Source organism: Perissodus microlepis, chromosome 16 (assembly GCF_051167445.1).
Source record: "Perissodus microlepis isolate ML-2025 ecotype Zambia chromosome 16, ASM5116744v1, whole genome shotgun sequence".
NCBI lineage: Eukaryota > Metazoa > Chordata > Actinopteri > Cichliformes > Cichlidae > Perissodus > Perissodus microlepis.
This window is the reverse complement of record NC_140476.1, coordinates 5,566,230-5,587,758: the sequence shown is the minus strand read 5'-3', so window position 1 is coordinate 5,587,758 and position 21,529 is coordinate 5,566,230. Positions and strand designations below refer to the sequence as shown.

General features: G+C 40.4%; 1 protein-coding gene across 1 annotated transcript in view; it reads left to right on the top strand.

The window, feature by feature from the left end:
• col5a2a (collagen, type V, alpha 2a) overlaps nt 1–19,455 on the top strand; it is a 41,688-nt gene extending 22,233 nt beyond the window's left edge. Inside the window, exons 7-54 of the mRNA XM_084907908.1 lie at nt 401–493; nt 586–657; nt 3,427–3,471; nt 3,562–3,615; nt 3,771–3,824; nt 4,304–4,357; nt 4,447–4,500; nt 4,698–4,751; nt 4,845–4,889; nt 5,180–5,233; nt 5,363–5,407; nt 5,742–5,795; nt 5,899–5,997; nt 6,090–6,134; nt 6,220–6,318; nt 6,440–6,493; nt 6,592–6,699; nt 6,905–6,958; nt 7,094–7,192; nt 7,298–7,351; nt 7,455–7,553; nt 7,650–7,703; nt 8,048–8,101; nt 8,208–8,261; nt 8,380–8,433; nt 8,570–8,614; nt 8,696–8,794; nt 8,884–8,991; nt 9,120–9,173; nt 9,406–9,459; nt 9,611–9,664; nt 9,774–9,827; nt 9,932–10,039; nt 10,265–10,318; nt 10,415–10,468; nt 13,210–13,371; nt 13,544–13,651; nt 13,771–13,878; nt 13,975–14,028; nt 14,741–14,848; nt 15,064–15,117; nt 15,291–15,398; nt 15,896–15,949; nt 16,058–16,165; nt 16,360–16,666; nt 17,837–18,018; nt 18,115–18,357; nt 18,702–19,455. Coding sequence (XP_084764034.1) covers nt 401–493; nt 586–657; nt 3,427–3,471; nt 3,562–3,615; nt 3,771–3,824; nt 4,304–4,357; nt 4,447–4,500; nt 4,698–4,751; nt 4,845–4,889; nt 5,180–5,233; nt 5,363–5,407; nt 5,742–5,795; nt 5,899–5,997; nt 6,090–6,134; nt 6,220–6,318; nt 6,440–6,493; nt 6,592–6,699; nt 6,905–6,958; nt 7,094–7,192; nt 7,298–7,351; nt 7,455–7,553; nt 7,650–7,703; nt 8,048–8,101; nt 8,208–8,261; nt 8,380–8,433; nt 8,570–8,614; nt 8,696–8,794; nt 8,884–8,991; nt 9,120–9,173; nt 9,406–9,459; nt 9,611–9,664; nt 9,774–9,827; nt 9,932–10,039; nt 10,265–10,318; nt 10,415–10,468; nt 13,210–13,371; nt 13,544–13,651; nt 13,771–13,878; nt 13,975–14,028; nt 14,741–14,848; nt 15,064–15,117; nt 15,291–15,398; nt 15,896–15,949; nt 16,058–16,165; nt 16,360–16,666; nt 17,837–18,018; nt 18,115–18,357; nt 18,702–18,848 — 4,032 coding nt within the window. The 3' untranslated portion in view covers nt 18,849–19,455. The remainder of the gene's footprint in view (nt 1–400; nt 494–585; nt 658–3,426; nt 3,472–3,561; nt 3,616–3,770; nt 3,825–4,303; nt 4,358–4,446; nt 4,501–4,697; nt 4,752–4,844; nt 4,890–5,179; nt 5,234–5,362; nt 5,408–5,741; nt 5,796–5,898; nt 5,998–6,089; nt 6,135–6,219; nt 6,319–6,439; nt 6,494–6,591; nt 6,700–6,904; nt 6,959–7,093; nt 7,193–7,297; nt 7,352–7,454; nt 7,554–7,649; nt 7,704–8,047; nt 8,102–8,207; nt 8,262–8,379; nt 8,434–8,569; nt 8,615–8,695; nt 8,795–8,883; nt 8,992–9,119; nt 9,174–9,405; nt 9,460–9,610; nt 9,665–9,773; nt 9,828–9,931; nt 10,040–10,264; nt 10,319–10,414; nt 10,469–13,209; nt 13,372–13,543; nt 13,652–13,770; nt 13,879–13,974; nt 14,029–14,740; nt 14,849–15,063; nt 15,118–15,290; nt 15,399–15,895; nt 15,950–16,057; nt 16,166–16,359; nt 16,667–17,836; nt 18,019–18,114; nt 18,358–18,701) is intronic.
• The last annotated feature ends 2,074 nt before the right edge of the window (nt 19,456–21,529 follow it).

The following is a 21,529-nucleotide window of genomic DNA, read 5'->3' as shown; positions in this document are numbered from 1 at the left end:
CAAGCAAAGACGTGGCAGCATGATGAATGAATGTGCTCTGCTTGGTGGAGTTTCAGCAGAGTTGAGGGCAGCATTTTGCTGGTGATTTATTAATACATAACCAATGGTTTTTCTGTTGCACACGCTTTACAGCTCGCAGTTCATAAACAAATGAAAATTAAGTTTAGGTACATCTGTTTTATTATTTTCTTATTGAAGTCAGTGACATGTTCTAGAACACCTTCTGGCTTTACTGACTAATTGATTGGTCTTCATTTCCATCTTTACAATTAAATCCAAATAAGAGTTGAAACCCACTGCTGAAAGGAATAAATCAATGTCAGAGTGTGAAAATCAGTGTGAGCAGTTTTAAAAATACTTTTTAAACAGTAAATTAAACTCTCTCTCGTTTACTCTCCAGGGAATACGGGGCCCTCAGGGCTTTGACGGAGAGCCTGGCATACCAGGTCAGCCTGGTGAACCAGGACCTCCAGGGCATCCATCACATCCAGGGGTGAGCCAATAAACAGAAACACTAGAGTTTAAACTGCAGGCATCCGTTTCAAGCCTTACATGGTAAGCTAACCTGCAGTGTTTTACCTGCAGGGCCTGGGAGCCCAGATGGCTGGAGTGACTGACTCAAAAACAGGACCCATGGCCATGTTGAGTGGCTCCAGGGTAAGAGCATGACAGCACTAATATGAACCGACCTTAACTGGATGTTTAATTAAATCCTTCAGCTGAAAAGCACCAAACTGACGCACCTATTTATCTCAAAAAATTAGCTTTGTTCCTGAGTACATAACTTTTTTTCCCCACTTGAAGCTTTGGCAGAAAACTTTGGCACCAGTCTAGAACAGGTGTTCTCATTTCTTGTAGTTTCCCTAATACGTCTAGTACTTAATTAAATAAAGCTCCAAGCTCCAATAAAGCTCCTATGTTTTGCTAATTATGGATAAAATATAATTAAATAATGGTGTTATATTTTCATTAACTCTATTACTTTGCAGTTCCACATCTTCTGTGAGTGCCTTCGTCTTTTCTGTCTCACTCTGTATCTCCCTCTTGTCCAGTCTTTGGCAGTTTCTAAAAGAAAAATGAAAAGAGCCACTTTTGAAATTTCTTTTCACTTTGGGTTTGCAGCCTGTCCAAACAATGTGACCTGCAGGAATTAAGATATGAAAAGATGTGGTTAAAATGCATGTGTGTGCAGTAAACTTTGTCATTGAATTATGAAATAGTGCCTCTTCAAAGTCATAAAAAGGTTTAAATAAATAAACCTTCTTATGGCAAAAATTTTATCATTAGTCACTTTATTCAGCATTTCCAGACATGCATATGGTGCATATTTTATTAAGCACTTTGACTGTTCACTGTTGCATTTACGCTAATACTGAAAGGTCAGAGTTCACATATCGTCTTTGTATCATTTAAAGTTCGTCCCATGTCAGTTTGTCGTTTTGCTGTAATGTTCCACTTTGATCCCAATAATAGGAGAAGACAACAAGCTAATGCTACTGTTACTTACTTGTGCATTTGGGCTAATTTATGGTGATGCATTGGGGTCAGTTTCCTTCTGCAGCAACGACATCAAGAGAAGCAATAGGGATGCCATTCACTTCCATAACATCCACTATGGATTCTGTCTTATTTGCAGAAAGAATAAAGTCATGAGAACAACCATAACAGCAAGATACTGAACCCCAAGTTGCTCTGCGTTTGTTGCAGTATGTGTGTGAATGTCAGATAGTAAGCACATCGAAAAGAAGCGCTTGTATCAATGCCTGAATGAGGCATGTTGTATAAAGTGCTTTGAGTGCTAGAGTGGAGTAGAAAAACATTCCATAAGAAGCAATCCATTTATTAACAGCTCAAACACAAACAGAAGTGCACTTTGATCTTCACATACGCTTACCTCCAGACAGGCTTCAACAAATACAACACTAAGTAGACCTGTCTGCAAAACTTTGCACTGCACCAGTGCAATGCGATGGTGGAGCTTTGATTTACTTCACATTTCGGGTGCAGTTGACTAGTCAGCAGCTGATTAAACATGTTAAACGTTGATGATGATGAAACACGGTGAGCACAGAACTGGAGCTGGTCCTCTCTGAGTCTTCATGTCAGCAGCATGTTCTCTCTTCCTCACCAGCAGCACCTCCTGTTTCCTCCTCCTCTGCAGGCGCCTCCGCTGCTTCTGTGTCTCCTGATCCTGAATGTTTAAAATCCGTAATGCATCCTGCCTCGGGTTGTTTCCAGTACTCTCTCGCCCCACTCTCTGCAGGTGTTCACCACCCCCTCCCAGGAGCAGCCCACGAGCTTTGCCGTCTTAGAAACACTCATGCCAATTTGTCTGGCCATAACAATCTTGCCCTTATCAACCTCGCTCACGCGAGTCCGCTTTTCCCCTGCTCTGCTTACTAACCCCACACCTCCAGGTCTGTTGTTCGCTTCCTCAGTGAAGGGCTCAGGGAAGAAATCCCAGCCTCCTGGAACATCCCATGCCTGCGTGTGAGCAAACAGGAAGTCGGTTGGCGGGAATCTCATTTGAGCATGCTCTCTGTGGACTGTCTGCACCTTCACTCTGTGAAAAAGATTTTTTAAAAAAAGTCCAAATATGTGGAGCAAATTGAACTGGGCATTCTTCTAAATATTGTTCTTAGCTAAGCTTTTTAATAACTGCAGATATTTTTAGAAAAAGTATGAATCGATGGCCGTAGGAGTAAAACCTCCTGACTAGAAAACCTCCCAGTAATTTCAAATGGTTTTGAGGTGAGCCCCTGTACTTTTTTGTGATACAAGTTATAATTTATTATCTAATTATAATATTTTATCTAATTTTATTACCTAATTCATATGTAAGTTAATAAATAAAGTAAATTAAGTACTACTTCCCAAAACATTATGCTAATTAAACATAAAGATTACAACTTTATGAGGTTTCACACATTTTAGTGTTTCCTGAACAGTTAATGAAACAAATCTATTTCATTATTTTATATCTTTGTTATTTTTTATTGTATTTCTTAACACTTAATATGTCTGTTAGATATTTGTCTTGTTTAACTTTCATTTTCTTAAGTGTTGCAAATACCTAAATAAATAATGACAATAAAAATGAGTGTGTGCTTGTGTTTCCTAATTTGCATTTGGTCATTTAGATGATTTAGCAGGATATATATCTAAAAGATATTTAGATCTGCAGTAAGTAAATTATATAGAAGACTTTACAGCAGCATGATCTCGCTATAGAAACAGCTACTGTTTCTGTGCACACCCACAGAGTGTCTACTATCACATAGGTGTCATAAGTATCTCTGTGAATGGAAGTAATTAACTTGATTTTTAACTGCTGCAAAAAAAAAAAGACGAACATAAATAGATATATTAACTTAATAGTTTTTGAATAAAACACATTTAACTGATCTGACGTCGTCTTTGTTTCAGGGAGAGAACGGAGCAAGAGGACCTCCTGGGCCGAATGGATCACCTGTACGTTTGCAACATTTTTATTAATACTGGAGTGGCATTTTATTATTTAGTTGTTCTTCCTGTTTTGAATGTTTTATCCTTCATTTTAAGGGTCAAGCTGGACCACAAGGATCTCCTGGAGATGTTGGTGATCCTGGACATATGGTACTCTAACTTCAAGCATGCATTTTCTCTGTTCCTATATTTTCATTTACTTAATGTTATTTGATTTTTTTGTTTTTGGTAAGCTGCTCATTAGAGAAAATTTTGCTGTCAGAATGATGGGCTGTCGCTGAGTGTTTGCAATCTGTGTTTGTCAGGGTTCACCGGGGCAGAGAGGACCTGAGGGCCCTCTGGGGAAGCCAGGCGAAGATGTAAGTTAGCTTTGAGATGTTTGTCTGCCTCGACTTGTGAAACTTTAGAGAATTAAAAAAAAAAAAAAAAAGACTATTGTACTTTATTACAGAAAATCCTAATTTTGATAATTTCAGTAGAAGGGGGCAAGGTGAGTGGCCGCCATTTATACAAAAGGTGGCTTAAAAGAAAGAGGAAAGGAAATAGAATGGCGATGACAGAGAATGAACTGAGAATCTGCAGGAAGACTGATAAGGATCATTTGGAATTAAATCATGCAAAGTGCACAAATTAAAATGTGGAGTTGGAAATGAATAATATGGTTCCCCTGTAAAGGTATACATGCTTTGATAAATTACAAAATAAAAAAATCTGTCACCTTAGATGTTTATAGGTCTTATACGGTACACCTCAAGCACGTTAGAAGCACCAACAGAAACACAGAACCCAACATAGAAAGACGTTTTACAGTCTGTGAAAATGTCATTTCCCCACACAGGGAGAATCAGGCAAAGCAGGAAATAGTGGAGAAGTTGGATTCCCTGGATCAGCAGTAAGCTTTAAATTAATAAAAATTAAATCCTGTGCTTTTTGAAATTATTATTATTAGAAAAAACTAACAATGTTCTACTGTGGTTTTAGGGGCCTAGAGGATTTCCTGGAACACCTGGGCCTCCAGGCCTGAAGGGTCACAGAGTGAGTAATCCTTGTTAGAAGCACTTTAAAACAAGTACCAGTGGTATGATAATGAAGTGAACTGACTTCACTTTGCTTTAAACTCTTCTGTCATTCACTTTCTCCACGTTTCCTTAAGAGTAAAGTCAGTGTGCTTAGCCCAGCTCTGCATACACAACATAAAACAGTATGTGAGTCTTTTTCTATCTTATTAACAGGGCCACAGTGGACCTCTTGGACCAAAAGGTGAAACTGGAGCTGTTGGATCCAAGGTATAACTGATGTCAAATCGACTGTCTGTCAGTTTGTGCCACTGGTGGATTACATGGTTCCCATTAAACACTTTGTTTTGTGTCTTTTTGCAGGGTGCCACAGGGCCCAGCGGTCCAATGGGAGCACCTGGACCTATGGTAAGCTATTCTTAAAGTTTCTGTTGCTTGTTTTTACAGTCTCCACAGAGCCAGTAAATGCTCAGAAACCAAGTGACAGTAACAAATTGCCTGGAGCAGCCCTGTGCAGATGATGCAGTTTATTATTCTTTTAAGCAGGCGTGGACTTCAGTGTTGGCTGCTTTTGGTGCTTCTGCTCTCATTTTGAATCAACTAAACATGTATTCACTTTCCTGTAACTAAAGCTTTTCACCTTAAACCTTTGCATGAATAAAAAGTAGGTGTAATTTATCACTCTCTGTGGATAACAGGGTCCTGCAGGGATGCCGGGCGAGAGAGGACGCCCTGGACCAGGTGGTATAGCGGTAAGGACGATGACACCATCTGTGTGTGTATATATATATATATATATATATATATATATATATATATGTGTATATACATAGACTGGCCTACTCTATGACTTTTGAACCAAACTGATGTTTACCTTGCAGGGTAAGCGTGGTCCTCCTGGTAATATCGGGAAATCTGGTCCGATGGTAAGTCGCAATATGCTGTGTTTTACTTTTGTGAGTTTACTGTGCACCAAAAAGACTATCATGACTTTTTGGAAATCCAAATTAGATGCTTAGGTTAAACTGAGGAAAATATATTTGGGTTGCAATCATCAGTCTTATTTTAAACATATGTTTATGTGTTACTCCAAATAAACATATGTGAACTAGCCACATGAGCAATAACGGACACACAGATAGAAAAGTAGTGATACTTGCATGGTTGCTGTGCCCTGTTGTATGTCAGCAACCATTATGTTTGCATATTTTTAGATGTGATGAAGTTACAGTAACATCCTACTGTCAATACTCTTAACAGGGCCCCTTGGGTCTCAGTGGATCACCTGGATATCCAGGGGCCCCAGGTATGAAGGTAAGTAACAAAGAACATAGCTATTTGCTCTTTTATGCTTTCAAAGCCAAACATATATCTTTTATTGTTTATATTAATTGTTCTTGGCTTTTGTTTTCCACAGGGACAGCCTGGCCCCACAGGTGTCCGAGGTCCAGAGGGGGCACAAGGACAGAGAGGAGAGACCGGTCATCAGGGGAGACCTGGCCCCATTGGCATCAGGGTTAATTTCTTACTTTGTCCATACTTACACGCCACACTTTCACTTTTGCGCATTGATTTAATTTTCTAATTAGAGAGTTTCTATGTTCACAGGGGCCCATGGGAACAGATGGAGGCCCAGGTTCCAAAGGACCAGTTGTAAGTTAACACTTATTTACTCCAGGCATGTTATTATTAATACTAAGTGAAGTCACAAAAAGAAACACGTTTTAATTTCTTACAGGGTAATGTTGGTCCGCAAGGTTCAGGTGGCCATCTTGGGCCCCGTGGCCCACCAGGACCTCAGGGAAGCACTGGTCAACCTGGGATCAAAGGACAACTGGTAAAAGGAGTTTGAACTGAATTCTTGCTTTTAACTGCCAGAGATTTTGTAAATGCTTAATGAACAGTAAACTATCGCTTTATGTGCAGGAGACTCACATTTTTGCATTTCTGTGTCAAAGGGAGATGTTGGTGTTGGGGGATTTAAAGGAGAAGCTGGACCTAAAGGGGAACCGGTAAGATTCAGATCAAATAGTCAAACTGATGCAGATTGCATTATAAATCCAGACTTGCCTCTTATTCAGTCTTCTTGTTCCATGTGTTGATTTTCTAGGGTCCGCCTGGTTCCCAGGGAGTGATCGGACCTCAAGGTGAGGAAGGAAAGCGAGGACTACGTGGAGATCCCGGCTCTGTTGGGCCTCCTGGTCCTGTCGGTGAAAGAGTAAGCCTGGATTCTGCTTCCTACTCTAACACTCACCTTTCACGTAGTTCCTCTTCCAGGGCAGGAGTCAGCTCAGTAATTTGTTCACACAACTTTGCAGTTCGGGAAGTCAGAATTAAAGGCACATTAAATTATAGTTTCTGGGATTCTTCACTTTACTGATGTGGTTTAATATGCACATATTAAATCATCACTTCTCTTTCAGGGATCTCCTGGAAACAGAGGATTCCCTGGTGCAGATGGGCTGCCGGGACCGAAGGTACAGTTCGTTACCATAAATCATGCTATATATACATAATGATTACATTTGTGCTCTGAACATTTTATTTACTGGTTAACCTTTTGTTTACCGCTTGTTTACTTGCTTTAATCAGCAATTTTGTTTTGTCAAAAGGGTGCTCAAGGAGATCGTGGAATATCAGGCCCACCAGGACCGAAAGGTTCTCTAGGAGACCTAGGGCGCACAGGAGAACCTGGTCTACCAGGTGCAAGGGTAACACAAGAACTTGGCATTTTCCCTTTTGAGCTACAGTATTTCCGAAAGTTTCTCTTTATTGCTCTAGCTTCCTATCCTTATGTTTTAAAACTTTTTCCACAGGGTCTTACTGGGACCCCCGGAGTTCAAGGTGCAGAGGGAAAACCAGGACCACTGGTAATTCTGAGTATTTGTATATTTTAATGTGTTTGAATTGCACATACTGGAGTTTTCTTTAAAATTATGATAAATAACCAGTGTTGGTTTGTGTCATTTCAAGGGTGCCCCAGGTGAAGATGGTCGCCCCGGTCCTACAGGGCCCATTGGAAACAGAGGGCCTGCAGGAACCATGGGAGTCCCAGGCCCCAAGGGCTTCAGTGTAAGGCTGCAGCGTCTCTGAAGCTGTGCCCTAATAGTCAAGTCAGTCTAGTAACGTCATGTTCTGTCTCTAATTCAATATATTTTACTCTTAAAGGGTGACCCAGGAAAGACGGGGGAACAGGGATCTGCAGGAGTGCCAGGTCAAAGAGTGAGTACTATTTTGAGTGCACAAGTGCTGAAGTAAAGTGCTCTATGATTAGTTTTAGACTTATGCACTTACCTTTTTGATTATATGGCAGAAAGGGAAGGACCCCCAAATAACTTTCAGTGAGTAGCAGGATGATATGTCAGCATTAATGATAAACAGTTAAAAAAAAATTTTCAGGAATTGATAAAAAATATAAATATTTGGATTTATTAGATCTTTCATGAGCACAGAAGTCATTATTAATGCAATCAACCTAAACTGAACGCAGGCTGCTAGGAGATGAAGGAGTGGATCCCCATCAGGTGTGTAATCGGCAGGATTTCTAAGTGTGACTTTGTCCACAGGGTCCTCCAGGAAAAGATGGAGAGGTTGGGCCTGCAGGACCCCCTGGTCCACCTGTAAGTGTCTGATTACTATTTTTTAAAAACTTTTTGCTAAGACCTTTTTTTTTTATTTTATTTTTTTATTGCTGTTGATTACATAGAAGTGTTTGTCCTCTAACAGGGTGTTGCAGGAGACAGAGGAGAGCAGGGACCTCCAGGTGAAAATGGCTTCCCGGTGTGTAATGTTTTTGAGGCACTGTAAAAGGACAGAAAGTTTTAAAACAGTTCATGGAGTTGGATTACTTCTGGTTCTAAATAATTTCTGAAACATATCTTTTTTTGTGTTTTCTTAGGGTTTGCCTGGAAATCAAGGGCCTCCTGGAGAGTCTGGGAAACCAGGTGACCAAGTGAGTCCAACAAAAACTATGAAAGTAGCCTTGAGTTATATCCAATACTAAATTATTATTGCAAAAGGTCTTGGATGAATTTAAATTTCATGTCTTTTTTGGACTGAGCATTAAAAATTTAGCTTTTTTCTTTCAGGGTATTCCTGGAGAACTTGGTCCTGTGGGTCAGATTGGACCGAGGGTAGGTGAACTGCATTGATTCCAATCAGTCCAAGCTGGAGTTTGACTATCTGAGACTCAACTGGTCATATTTGTTTTCTAGGGAGAGCGTGGAATTCCTGGGGAGAGAGGAGAACTGGGTCCAACAGGTCTGCAGGGTCCTAAAGGAATTCCTGGTGCACCTGGTCCAGATGGGCCAAAGGTATTGTTATACACCATAATCAATGTATAACTCACAAGTCTGGAGTAGTTTGGGCCAACTCGTATTAACCTTGATGCTTGTCACTGAAGGGTAGCCCTGGTCCCACCGGTGCTTTAGGTGACGTGGGTCCTCCAGGTCTTCAGGGAATGCCAGGAGAGAGGGGCATCTCTGGTCCTCCTGGTCCCAAAGGTGAAAGAGTAAGTATGTGATCATCTTTGCAAAAATTGTAGTAATCTTTTGCAGTGCTTTTAGCCTTCGTTTTTTTCACGACTACATTCCTCTTTAAAGTGATTGGAAAACTTTTTCATTTATTGTGTTTGTTCAGGGAGCAATTGGTGAGAAAGGATCTGAAGGTACAGCTGGGAATGATGGTGCAAGAGTAAGTGAAGCATCTTTGACTTGCTGCAAACACATTTAGTCTTAGCTCACCTGTGAACAAAGGAGTGTGACAGGAGCGTAAGCCAAAACTAATGCTGTATCCATACAAGCTTAAGACTTGTCAATACTTGTTGAAAGAAATCTGTTTGCTGACGTGACTGCACAAGTTTCTGTTAATGATGAGTGATGGTGATGAGCAAAGATCCCCAACCACATTTCTTTCCTGTCAACAGGGAGCACCAGGTCCCATTGGACCATCAGGACCTGCAGGACCCAGTGGTGAGAAGGTAGAGTCCTTATAAAACACACATAAAGCACAAAAGCAGTTTGACAGCAGTAGGCCCACTGTTCCTCATGCTGCTTTACACCAATAAAAATACTGGATTCTCAATAAATTGTTATCCAAATTATTGCAATAAACCCGTGGCTTCTTTACAGGGAGAACCTGGACCCAAAGGACCATCTGGACCACCAGGATCCAGGGGAACACCTGTGGGTACACCTCACCAGTGTTTGCATCTTACACATTAAGTATTGCTTTATTGTGCTGAAACAAGGCAGGTCATTAAAAAGTAATACAAACATTTATCTTGTGGTGCAGGGGTCGAGAGGTGACCCTGGTCCTATTGGTGCTGTTGGATTTTCTGGCCCCCCTGTAAGTACACTGAAACACTTTGCTAAATATATGTATGCCTTTGACAATGCCACAGGAGATAAAGGAGGAAAAGCATCTCTGCTAATATCATTTACACCTCACAGGGTCCTGATGGCCAACCTGGAGTAAAAGGAGAGCCTGGAGAGCAAGGCCAGAAAGGAGATGCAGGGTCTCCTGGGCCACAGGGCTTGGCTGGTGCCCATGGACCTCCTGTGAGTTGCAAAATAATGTAGTTTTTCTGACACATTTTTATTTCCAAAACAGCTTATTTATTGCTATATATTTAGTTAATCCAGTTTGGCTGCGAGTTCTAAATAAGTGAGCTTTCACTTCTTGCTTGCTCCTCATTAGAACAGAATCTCTCAGTTGCACACATTCCCTGCATGCATGCACTGAGAGATTATGTTCTAATTAAATGTTGATATAATTTTTTGTAGGGGCCAGTTGGTGTTGCTGGCCTGAAAGGAGGAAGAGGAACACAGGGAGCACCGGTAAGATCCATTGATCCTACAATTATACGTACATTTCAAAACACTATGTTATTTTCTGTTGCTGTTCAAACCACTTCTTTTTTCTTTTTTTTGCAGGGCCCCACTGGTTTCCCTGGATCTGCAGGAAGGGTTGGACCCCCTGGCCCACCTGTAAGTACTGCCCCAAGTTAGGGTTTGAATACAAGGTCATGAAAGAAAAAGAAAAATGTATGGGTTACAAATGTTAAACCACCAAAGATGATGCACAATCACCCATTTATGTAAATAAATTACTTTACTGAAATAGTTTGCAAATTAAAATAAATGCTGACACAATAAAAAAAAAAATCTAAAATTCTACCTTTGTACATTATACCCAAGTCAAGTTTCCAAAAAGGGAAAAACGGCTATCTGTCTCCTTCCCTGTCATTTCAAAAAGGACACCATCATTCCCTCATTAAGCATTCTTGTGTGTATAACAAGTTGAATTCATTTCAGTTTGATTTATATAATGCCAAATCTCAACAACAGTTACCTCAAGGCACTTTATATTAGAGATGGCACGATACCACTTTTTTATGTCCGATACCGATACCGATATCATAAATTTGGATATCTGCCGATACCGATATGAATCCGATATAGTGTATTTTTTAATCAATAAAACTTTTTTTAATATCTTGCTGCATTTTGTATAAGTTTACACTCAAGTTTAAATAAATAACAACACTAAAGCTATTCTGTTATACCTGTATGTAAAAAATACACTGCGCCCAAAATATTTCATAGTTCAGCAAAACCAATCAATCTAATAAACTTAAACCTACTCCATCCTCCCTATTCTGGTATTTTAAAGAGTACTTAGCAGAAATATTAAGCAACCTAACTAATAGGGTTGCAAACTCCCAGCAAAAAAAAAAATAGGGAACCACCCTCCACCTCATGATGCTTAATCGATGTAATCAAATTTAATTTGATGCAGGGGGAAAAATGCACAGAAATAAATCATTTTTCAAGAATAATTAAATAGATTCAACATCTTTCTTCAACAGAATTGCAGACTGCACAGATGGTATCTTCCCAAAGGAAAAAGTAGTATAGCTTACTAGGGTATATTAGACTTAACAGTTACTATATACAGTAATGGACTGACTACTATATATTTTACATCAGATTAAAACTTTGGGTGTAAGATTCAGATAATTATTTATTAAAAGCTAGACATTTTAAATGAGAATAAGAAAGAAAAGTATGTCTTTGTGCCACAGTTACCAGCTACGTAGAAAAAGATCCTGGTGTAGAAAGTAATATTAAATAAATTCTAACAACAGCTTATCAAGCTTAATAGTGCTGCTGTTGTTCAACCGCTGGTTTCCTCTTTCTGGTGAGAAGTGGGCCAAAAACTAAGAAGAGAGACGGACTCGCGACAGAAAAGCCGATCAGCTGATCATTAAGCAGTTTCACGATTGAAGTAGCAGCAGGAGAGAGAGAGAGAGAGGCAGTCGCTCCATATATCGGTTGTTAAGCTTAACGCTAAAATGCTTTACAAACATTCAGAGATGAACTTACACACTTGCTTTACTTCTCTCTGGGATAACTTCCTCGGAGATGAAATGCTGGTTTGGTAGCAAGCTACAAATATACACAGCCGCTCTATCACGTGATGCATACTGCTGCGAAGTGCTAGGTTATGAGCAGAGTTACGCCGTGTAGCAAGTTTTGTGAGGTGCTTTTTTGATATTTAATGGGTCGGATTACATTTTTTATTTCTCGCCGATATCCGATCCAGTAATTTGGGTCAGTATCGGACCGATACCGATACGTAATATCGGATCGGTCCATCTCTACTTTATATTGTAAGGTAAAGACCTTACAATAGATAATAGATAACTCCTTTATAGTCTCATATTAGTCATGCCTCTACTCTGTGTTGTATGTATTGTATTGACCCTCTGAAATTTGTACATTAAGGCATCATTATTCTTTTCTGTGATCAATTCTTTAATATTATTTGTATAGACAGGCCAGAAAAGATTACAAAACTGGTGGCAGGATATGATCCATACACACATTTCCATCCCCCTCTTGCCGTGTCCTTCATCTGTCAACCCACTTCCCCACCCCTCGCATTTCTTTTTTATCTGTACCAACATACAGAGCAACATTTGTTTTCCTCAGATGGCCCTGCTGACAAAGATGAAGTAAATGAAGGCATGGCACACAGAATGGCTAAATGCTGTGAATTTTGGTCACTATGACATAATGCTTTACAATAAGTCTGGATCCTTCAAAAGTCTCTTTAAACTATCGGCACCAATATGGTGACCCTGACAAAAAAAAAGTTTTATTTAAACGTGGTATCAACTTTTTACTTACTTCACTGAATACATAATGCAGCCTTTGTGCATGTTTAAAGGAGCTGGGGATGTCCAGCTTGAGATTGTCCCACTGGTTTCATCACCTGGGTCAAACGTGGGTCAAACAACAGAATCAGCTAAGGCTGTGTGAAATGATAGACAAATAACTTTACCAGCTTTGTTTTCCTACTGTCTAGGTATCACATCACCATTGTAGTTAAAACTGAAGAGCACTCAAATAACAGAGGAAAGAGTAAAATATTATAACTACTAATTTCTGTCATCATCTATGATAATTATAGAGATTACAAAAATGTACAAGATATGCACCTCTAGGATTTTGTTTTGTTTTCTAAAGAGAAAAAGTATTCATCTGAAATTTCTTTTCTATGTGTTGGAATTTTTTTTCCTTTCTAAGGTTTTCAGTGACCACTTGGATCAGGGATAAACTTTTTTTTTGCTTTTACGTATTGTAACACAACACGTCCCATGAAAAAGTGCATTTGATGCTTTCAACCACATGAAAATATTTGTGACTGTAACCGGTCTTATCAGGGTCCTTTAGGAGAAGCGGGACCCCTGGGACCTCCAGGAAAAGAGGGTCCTTCTGGACTTCGTGGAGATCATGGACCCCCTGGACGACAAGGAGAACGTGGACCTCCAGGATCACCAGGTAGCCCAGGAGACAAAGGGGACTCTGGAGAGGATGGCCCTACGGTAAAGTCAATTTTATTTTTATTTGTTTGTCACAATTTTAATAAAAAACTTGATTTATTTAATTGTTGTTTTTTTTTATCGTCCCAGCTCATACATTTTTTTTTAGAAATTCCTTGTTGCTTGTTGTTCTGTTTGCCTTTAAGAGTATTTAATTTAATGTTGTCTGCTTTAGGGTCCTAATGGTCCTCCAGGCCCAGCTGGAACTACAGGGCAGAGAGGCATTGCAGGTCTTCCTGGTCAGAGAGGAGAGCGTGGGCCACCAGGTCTCCCAGGACCAGCGGTTGGTATCAAATCCGATATCTGCTGTGTACCAGCTTTGTTATTTACTAGCTTAAAAGTCTAAACTTGACATTCGTGTTCTTTTTATTGTATTGTGACTTTTCTGTTTTCTTTTTTTAGGGTCCCCCAGGAAAGCAGGGCTCAACAGGAGCGCCTGGAGATAAAGGCCCTCCAGGTCCAGTTGGTGTTCCTGGTGCTAATGGACCTCGTGGTGATCCTGGTCCTGATGTAAGTGCATGTTTTAAAGTGTTTGTGGTTCCCAACTAATGCTAGCAAAGCTGTCTAAATGTTCTGTTTTTGTTTTTTTCTTTGTCTGGTCCTCAGGGTCCTGCAGGATCAGATGGCCCACCAGGAAAGGATGGTGTTATTGGACAAAGGGTAAGACGCAGAAAGGATCAAAATATTACATTGCAAAAAGTGCTCATCTTATATTAATCTAAGGTTGCTGGAGGGATATAACTCTTGTCTTAAAAGATCTTGTACCTTAGTATGGAATGCACAGGTATTCCAAACTATCCTCTCCAGCGTAGGCAAAGGTCTTGAAGGATCTGTGTGTTGTTTCCTGGAGACAAAGAACCTGAGGAGGTACCAGCAATCCAAAAATGGACTGTTGAAATGGCAAATATATTAGCATTTGAAAAGACTGATCTGAAGTTTGATACATTGGTCTAAACCTGATGTTACGAATAGAAAAAGATGTTATTTTAGGAAGGATTGAATAGAAAAACATTAGTTACAATATTAGTTTACCATTAGAAAATGAGGAAAATATTCTGACTTGGGCGACAAGATGCTTGATTCCTCTTTTCTGTTCGTTGGGAATGGACACAAAATTGTATTTTTTGTTCTTGGTTCCTCTTGACTTATTGCTTAATTTGGTGTTATTTATTGTGTCTGCAAATGAAGAAATGTATTTTTAACCAGGATTGTTTGTGAATGTTTTGATGATGACTGCTAAACTTTGGTAAGCAATGCCAAAATTAGATTTTTTTTTTCTAGATAAGAAATAAAAAAAAAATTGATTAGAAAAAAGGGAAAAAATAAAGATGTTGCAGGTAGCTAACACTTACTTAAATTTTTAAATTTCCAGGGAGACCGAGGAGATCCTGGTCCAGAAGGCTTGGTTGGTCCTCAGGGACTTCCTGGACCTCCCGGTCCTGTTGGTGCCCCAGGTGATGCTGGAAGGAGAGGAGAGCCTGTAAGTGGATTTTTTTGTGTGTTTTTTTTCTGTTCATGTGCAGGGTGTATTAACAGATGTACCGAGGGCACATGAGGACATTCTGGAGGCAGATTTAATTGAAACCCTTAATAGTAACTGAATAATGTGTTTCAGTACCAGAAGGCTGGATGGACTCAGTGTTTGCAGAGGTCTGTGTTCCCTGAGGGCTTTCTAATGATTTTGCTCGTTTTCAGGGCTCAAGAGGACCTCCTGGACCACCTGGCTCAGCTGGAAAGAGAGGATTAGTGGTGAGTCTTCAGCTTGTGGTTATGTGAAACGATCTGTTTTATGAAAGTAAATTACCTTTTCAGATAGCTTTCAATGAACATTCATTTGGATCTCAGTGCAGAACACCAGTAAAAGCAATCTTCATCATTTCATGACCGTAATTATGAAATGCCCTAAATCTTTTATAACTCAGGGACCCCAAGGGCCGAGAGGAGATAAGGGTGACCTGGGTGATCATGGAGAGAGAGGCCAGAAGGGACACAGAGGCTTCACTGGTTTGCAGGGTCTCCCCGGACCTCCAGTAAGTAAAAATGATAATGTTGACTCGGATGACTTCTGCTTCATCTCAGAGGCTTTCCGACCTACTGCATAGAGTACAGTGGAGTATTCTTCTGTTATTCCACCTTTGCCAACCGCGCTCTGAAATGCAAATCAGACAGTGATCAAAAGGATCTTTAATTTTTTATTTGAACATAATTCTCTTTCATTTTAATGCAGAGCTAGTAAATGAGTGCAGCTTCATTTCTGTTTTTTGCTAACAATGTTGTCTGTCATTATCCCATCAACCCACCCCTCATGACCCAGTTACTGACAGCTATAAGCTAAATTAGAAAATGTAGTGTATTTACTTTACTCTTGGCAGTGCCCTAAAGTGGACACTTTGTTTCACAAAAATTCAGCTGAACAAAACAAATGGTACCATTAGCTGAGTTTTCCCACTTGAGTATCATCAACAGATTGTGTTCATCGAGTTCAAGTGCATTAAACAGACTAATAAATTTGATTTACTGCTTTTAGGGCACAACTGGTGAGCAGGGAGCTCCAGGAATTGTTGGACCCAGTGGACCGAGGGTAATTGCCACCGATTCATTCGTGTTGAGGAAGAGAATAATCTTCATATCAGCTATAACTTTGGAATTAATTTCTCATATTTGAGGCTAACGGTTCCTTATGATTTAGGGACCTCCTGGACCTATCGGGCCTCCTGGAAAAGAAGGATACATAGGACTGCCTGGACCAATGGGACCTCCAGGAACTCGTGGGATCACAGGAGAAGTTGGACCAGAGGTATTGTCTCATTACGCAGCAAAAAGTGTGTGCAAAGCTCATAAAAAGGAGCCAGATGAGAATGTTTGTTAAAATGCAGAACATCTTTTCAACAGATGTTTGGTACATAGGGAACAGGGGATGGGCAAAATTTCAATGTGTAAATAAAAACCCCAAAGAGTACAGTCTTCACACTACTATTCCAAAACCCGCAGGGCCCTCCCGGAGAACCCGGACCCGCAGGTCCTCCAGGCCCTCCCGGACGTCCCATGGCAGCTGTGGATGACCTATTCGGCGGCCCCCAGGATTACGACTCTGGGCCACCTCCTCCTGAGTTCAGCGAGGATGAAGCTCTGCCCAACAGCAATGCCTCCACCATAGTGCCCGTCGACCCCGGTGTTCAAGCCACCCTGAAAGCCCTCAAGAGCCAGATCGACAACATGAAGAGCCCAGACGGCAGCAAGAAACATCCTGCCAGGACCTGCGACGACCTCAAGAGGTGCTACCCCATGAAGAAGAGCGGTGAGTGAGGGGAGACATTTAAACAGATTTGACTTTATTAGAATGTAGATGTTTTTCTATGGTGGCCTTGAGAGGTCAAATACACTGCAACTTAAGAAAACATCAGCAAATAGGAAAATGCTGCAAAAACACAACAGGAATTAAAAAACCTGCAAAATCTAAAAACAAGAAATTTTAAAAATCATGAAACAAAACGTTTTTCAGGAAATGATAACGTGATAGAGCAGAAGCGGAAATGACAAGCTAAAAATAAATGGCTAATAGCAAACATGTAGCCACAGCATTTTATGAATGGTGATTAAATCACGTTTTACCTCCACACTTTTTCCAGCTCACAACACTGATGAACCCTCCTCTTCGTTTATGTCTCAGTGTGAGCCTTCACATGTTTTGGTTTCCATCACGTTATTGTGTCCCCAGAAACACTTGTTTGCGCTTTGTAAGATTTTGTTTTTTTTCTCACTTTATAGTGTTTTGTGTGTATTTGCAGCGTTTTTCCATTTGCTGATGTAAATATTGACACACAAACTAAAGTTGCTTGCATGTAATGTCAAGGCTCCCGAGTATAGTTTTATACACATGCACCTAACAAGAGAAAGATCCACAGTTTGATCCCAGGAGGGGACAGAAATCCATCTGGGGGTGCATCAGGAAGGGTATTTGGTGTAAAATGTCTCCCAGATCAAACATGCTGTGATGACCCCTTGTGAATAAGGAAGCAGGACATCCTATGTGTGAATGTGATAACTCAAGAATAGGTGACTTAGGATTTTCAAATTGATACTGTAGTTGCATCTACTAAAACCTTGGACAGTTTGAATCTCCGTGACCGTTACTTCAAGTTTTCAGGCAATCTTGAGAACCCAATAACTCGGGAAGGAAGTCACCTAGAATTTATAGCACAGGTCTGTCTCCAAAGAGGCTAATTGCATACAGTCATCCTAAAAACTTGAGGAAATGGTATATACCTATGGTATATACCAAGCTGTAAATGGTATATACCATTTACAGCTTGGGAGCTTGTATGTACCTTTTAAGTGCTCAAGGAAACAGATACGTGCCTTTAATACCAATCGTTAGCCCTAGGGGTTCGTTCATGTAGACACTGACTTAGTATATCCCTACTTCTGGAAGTGCAATTTATTTGAATGCTTCCATTTTGTGATGTAGGTGAGTACTGGGTGGATCCAAACCAAGGCAGTGCAGAGGATGCCATTCAAGTGCACTGCAACATGGACACTGGAGAGACCTGCATCTCTGCCAACCCATCCAGCATACCTCGTAAAGTGTGGTGGACCTCCTCCAGGAACAAGCCTGTGTGGTTTGGAGCCGACATGAACAGCGGAACACATGTGAGCAGCTACACACTAGTTGTGTGTGTCTGTGTGGGTGAGAGCATTTTTAAATCAATCCAGAACTTAACATGTTGTACAAATTTGTGCTTCTAGTTTGCTTATGGCAACAAAGATCAGCCATCAAACACCGTCGCAGTGCAGATGACCTTCATCCGCCTGCTGTCCAAAGAGGTTTCCCAGACCATCACGTACCACTGCAAGAACTCTGTGGGCTACATGGATGACAAGACGGGCAACTTAAAGAAAGCCGTGATCCTCAAAGGCTCCAACGACCTAGAGCTCAAAGCAGAGGGAAACAACCGGTTCAGATACACAGTGGTGGAGGACTCCTGCACAGTAAGTCCAGTGTTTCAACTGTTGTAGTTCAACACATGCCTGACGATTAAGATTGAGTAGTAAGTTAATACTGGACAGGTCTTCATCAGTCAAATCATAATGATGCTTGGTGTCTGCTGGGTGTGAAAGTAGGCAGCGGTTTCTAACAGATTCTAACAGGGTTAATACAAATTGAGTTTTTCAGCTTAATTTATAGCAGGAGGTGAGTGTATGTGCATGAACACGAACACAAAATGAACATTGTGCTTAGGGAACAAACTGAGGAATTAGGTGTATTTCAGGATCTGAAAGCCTTTCTCTTCACAGAGTTCACTGACGAACCTGTGTTTTTATCTCTTTAACAGCAAGCAAATGGCAACTGGGGCAAGACCGTGTTTGAGTACAGGACACAGAAAACAGCAAGACTTCCCATTGTGGATATTGCCCCCGTGGACATTGGCGGCCGGGATCAAGAGTTCGGCGTCGACATCGGGCCCGTGTGCTTCTTGTAAAGGCGTCAGCAGGGAAGGGAAGTGTCGAGGAGAATCCTGAGACTGTTGAACTGACAGCTGATGCGATCAGCCACGTTGTACATACGAGTACCGAGGACTGTTGTGGCCCCGTGGCGAGATATTTATTGTGCCTTTCGACCCAGTTCAAGACGGAAAAGATTTGTTTTGGAATTTACATGAAAAATTGGTTAAAAAAAAAAAAAAATCAGAATCATTCCTCTGTCGTCTTGTGTATGTTTGACTTCAAGCTTTGTGCATTTTCGAGGTCCAAAGATCTTACCCTTTAATTTCGCCAAAGAACATAGAAGCTTTAAACTGTTATTATGACTGCTGTTCGTAAGCCCAGAACGTTTCCACTGAAACTACGACGTATGTCCCACCACTACTAATTGTTTTAGAGACTTCTCTGTTTTCTTTTTGTTTTTTTACTTCATTGTCTGAATATAAAACATCTTTGTGGTGCTATTGAGGAAACAAATACAGCCGCTTATGCGTTCGCTGGCGCAGGTATTTTCTCATGAGAGTTCTGATGAACCGATGTTTGTATCTAGTTACTCAAAACTCTGTACCAACCATGTAGAACATTAAAAACGCATGAAGACTGTCAGTCACTCAGTGTTAGCTACCTCGTCACCGGAACTGAGAACACCATGACACTACATGTAAATCTTTTGTTTCACACAGGTGCTGTTTTGTAAGTAGTGTGACCTTTGTGATCTTCTCCCAGCTGCGCGGTACAGGGCAGGGTTTGGGGATGCCAATAAAGATCTCTCTGTCAACAATGGGGAGATGAATGAGGTGTCATGTGAGTGATGTGTGGTGATTTGTAATTCTTTTTTTCCCCCTTCAATTATACAATTATGGTACAGTTAAAAGGTAGCACAGAATATTCAACTTTTATGCATGTCAGCTCCCCCTTTGCAGTATCCTGGACATATATGCTCTTGAAATCCTTTTTTTTAATACTCAGTTTTATAGAATAAGACGGCTGAGTGTGCCTGTTTGCTTTGTATTTTTAATTTTTATTTTTTGCTATGCAACAAATTAAACTAAATGCTTGTTAATCCCCCTAAGCTCTTGTCATATTGATTCAGGTATAGTTAGGCTCTTTGCGTTGGCCAGTTTTGCACCTAAATTCATATTTAGTTTAATTTACTTTTTACACAAAGTTTTCAATGTGAACAGTTTGTTTTACATTTTTCCTTTTTTTGACTGTGCTCTTAAGTAATTCTCTTGTGACCATTTGGTTCGAATTTGAGTATATTTATTATAGATTTGTTAGAATTATGCAAGGCATGGCTGCCTGCAAACACCCCCAAGGCAGAGAGGAGAAGGAGGAGGAAGAGGATGAAGAGGGGGGGGGGGGTTCCACACTGGAAGCAGATGCGTTTCTTCCTTTGAAAATAAATATTGAAAATACTTCTCTCTGCCTGTTCTTGTTTGAGTAGACTTCATTTTGGATCTTTATAAATTGTCTACGATAGCAGCCCCAAGAGACCTGAAACTTTGTTTTAAGAGAAAAGAAAAAGAGAAAATCAGATGTGATTTTTTTTTTTTTTACAGCACAACTGTAGCAACTGAAGAATTAGGACAACAACTGAGTGAATCACTCTCTCCCTGCCTGTGGTGATGTGCTTAAGCACCCCAGTGGTTAAGGTGAATCTTAAATATGAGGAAAATCTGTTTAGACACTGGACCTAATCTGAGCTATTGCACCTCATGTCATAGTTATATCTCATGGGGCATTCACAGAAGGTAGCAGTGATATGGCAGCTAAAGACTGAACACAAAAGGAGGCATTCCCAAGGTAGAGATATTACTAATGGGAGCAAAGGACTCCGATTAGTGGAACGTGACAGGTTGGCAAATAAAGTAAAAAGGTTACCTGGGCACAAATGGATAACTTTGTATACAGAAAGCTCGTCATGGTGAAAACATATGATGAACATAAAAGGTGTTTAGGGTGAAGTGTTAGAAAGTAACACAACACATTTATTGCTAAATTCAAGTGACTAAGTTTCTTTATTTTTGGTATATTTCTTTGGTTAAAACTCAGTCACACTAGAGTAAAGTAGGAGAGATACTGGGTTGTTCGGTGTTTGCATTGAGCGTTTTTGTATTTATGATGAATTTCAAATAGTTGGAGTGATCAGCTACTTGCCCAGAGGTTCATTCATTGTGCAATGTCAAGCTTTTGGGTGACCACTTGTGATTGCAAGGCGAATGCACAGGTGTCCTGGTGGGAGGCAACTATCGGCGTAACTTTGTGCTGAACATGGGGGGAGGGGATCTCTGTCCAAATAAATAAAATCATCTGGGTAATTCCCAGATGATTAGACATGCAACTATTTTGTTGGCAATAACTGAAATGAGTAAAGAAACTCAACAGCCTAATTATGCAAGATAATTCATAATTTTATTTGGGGGGGGGGGGGGGGGGGGGGGGGTATATTTGTTGGGTCTGATTATTGGGCAAAAGCAAGGTGATTAAAAGCAAGGTTGCCAAATGCCTCTGTCATTTTTGCAATTAACATGCTGTTCTGCAGCAACTACACCACTATTTGTGGAGGAACTTCTGTTTAAAATCTACCCATTCAGGTTTCTGGCTGGACTCTTAATAGAAGTAATTAATGTGAATCTCTGTGTATGCAGATGGCAATTTGCAGATTTCACAATTTATC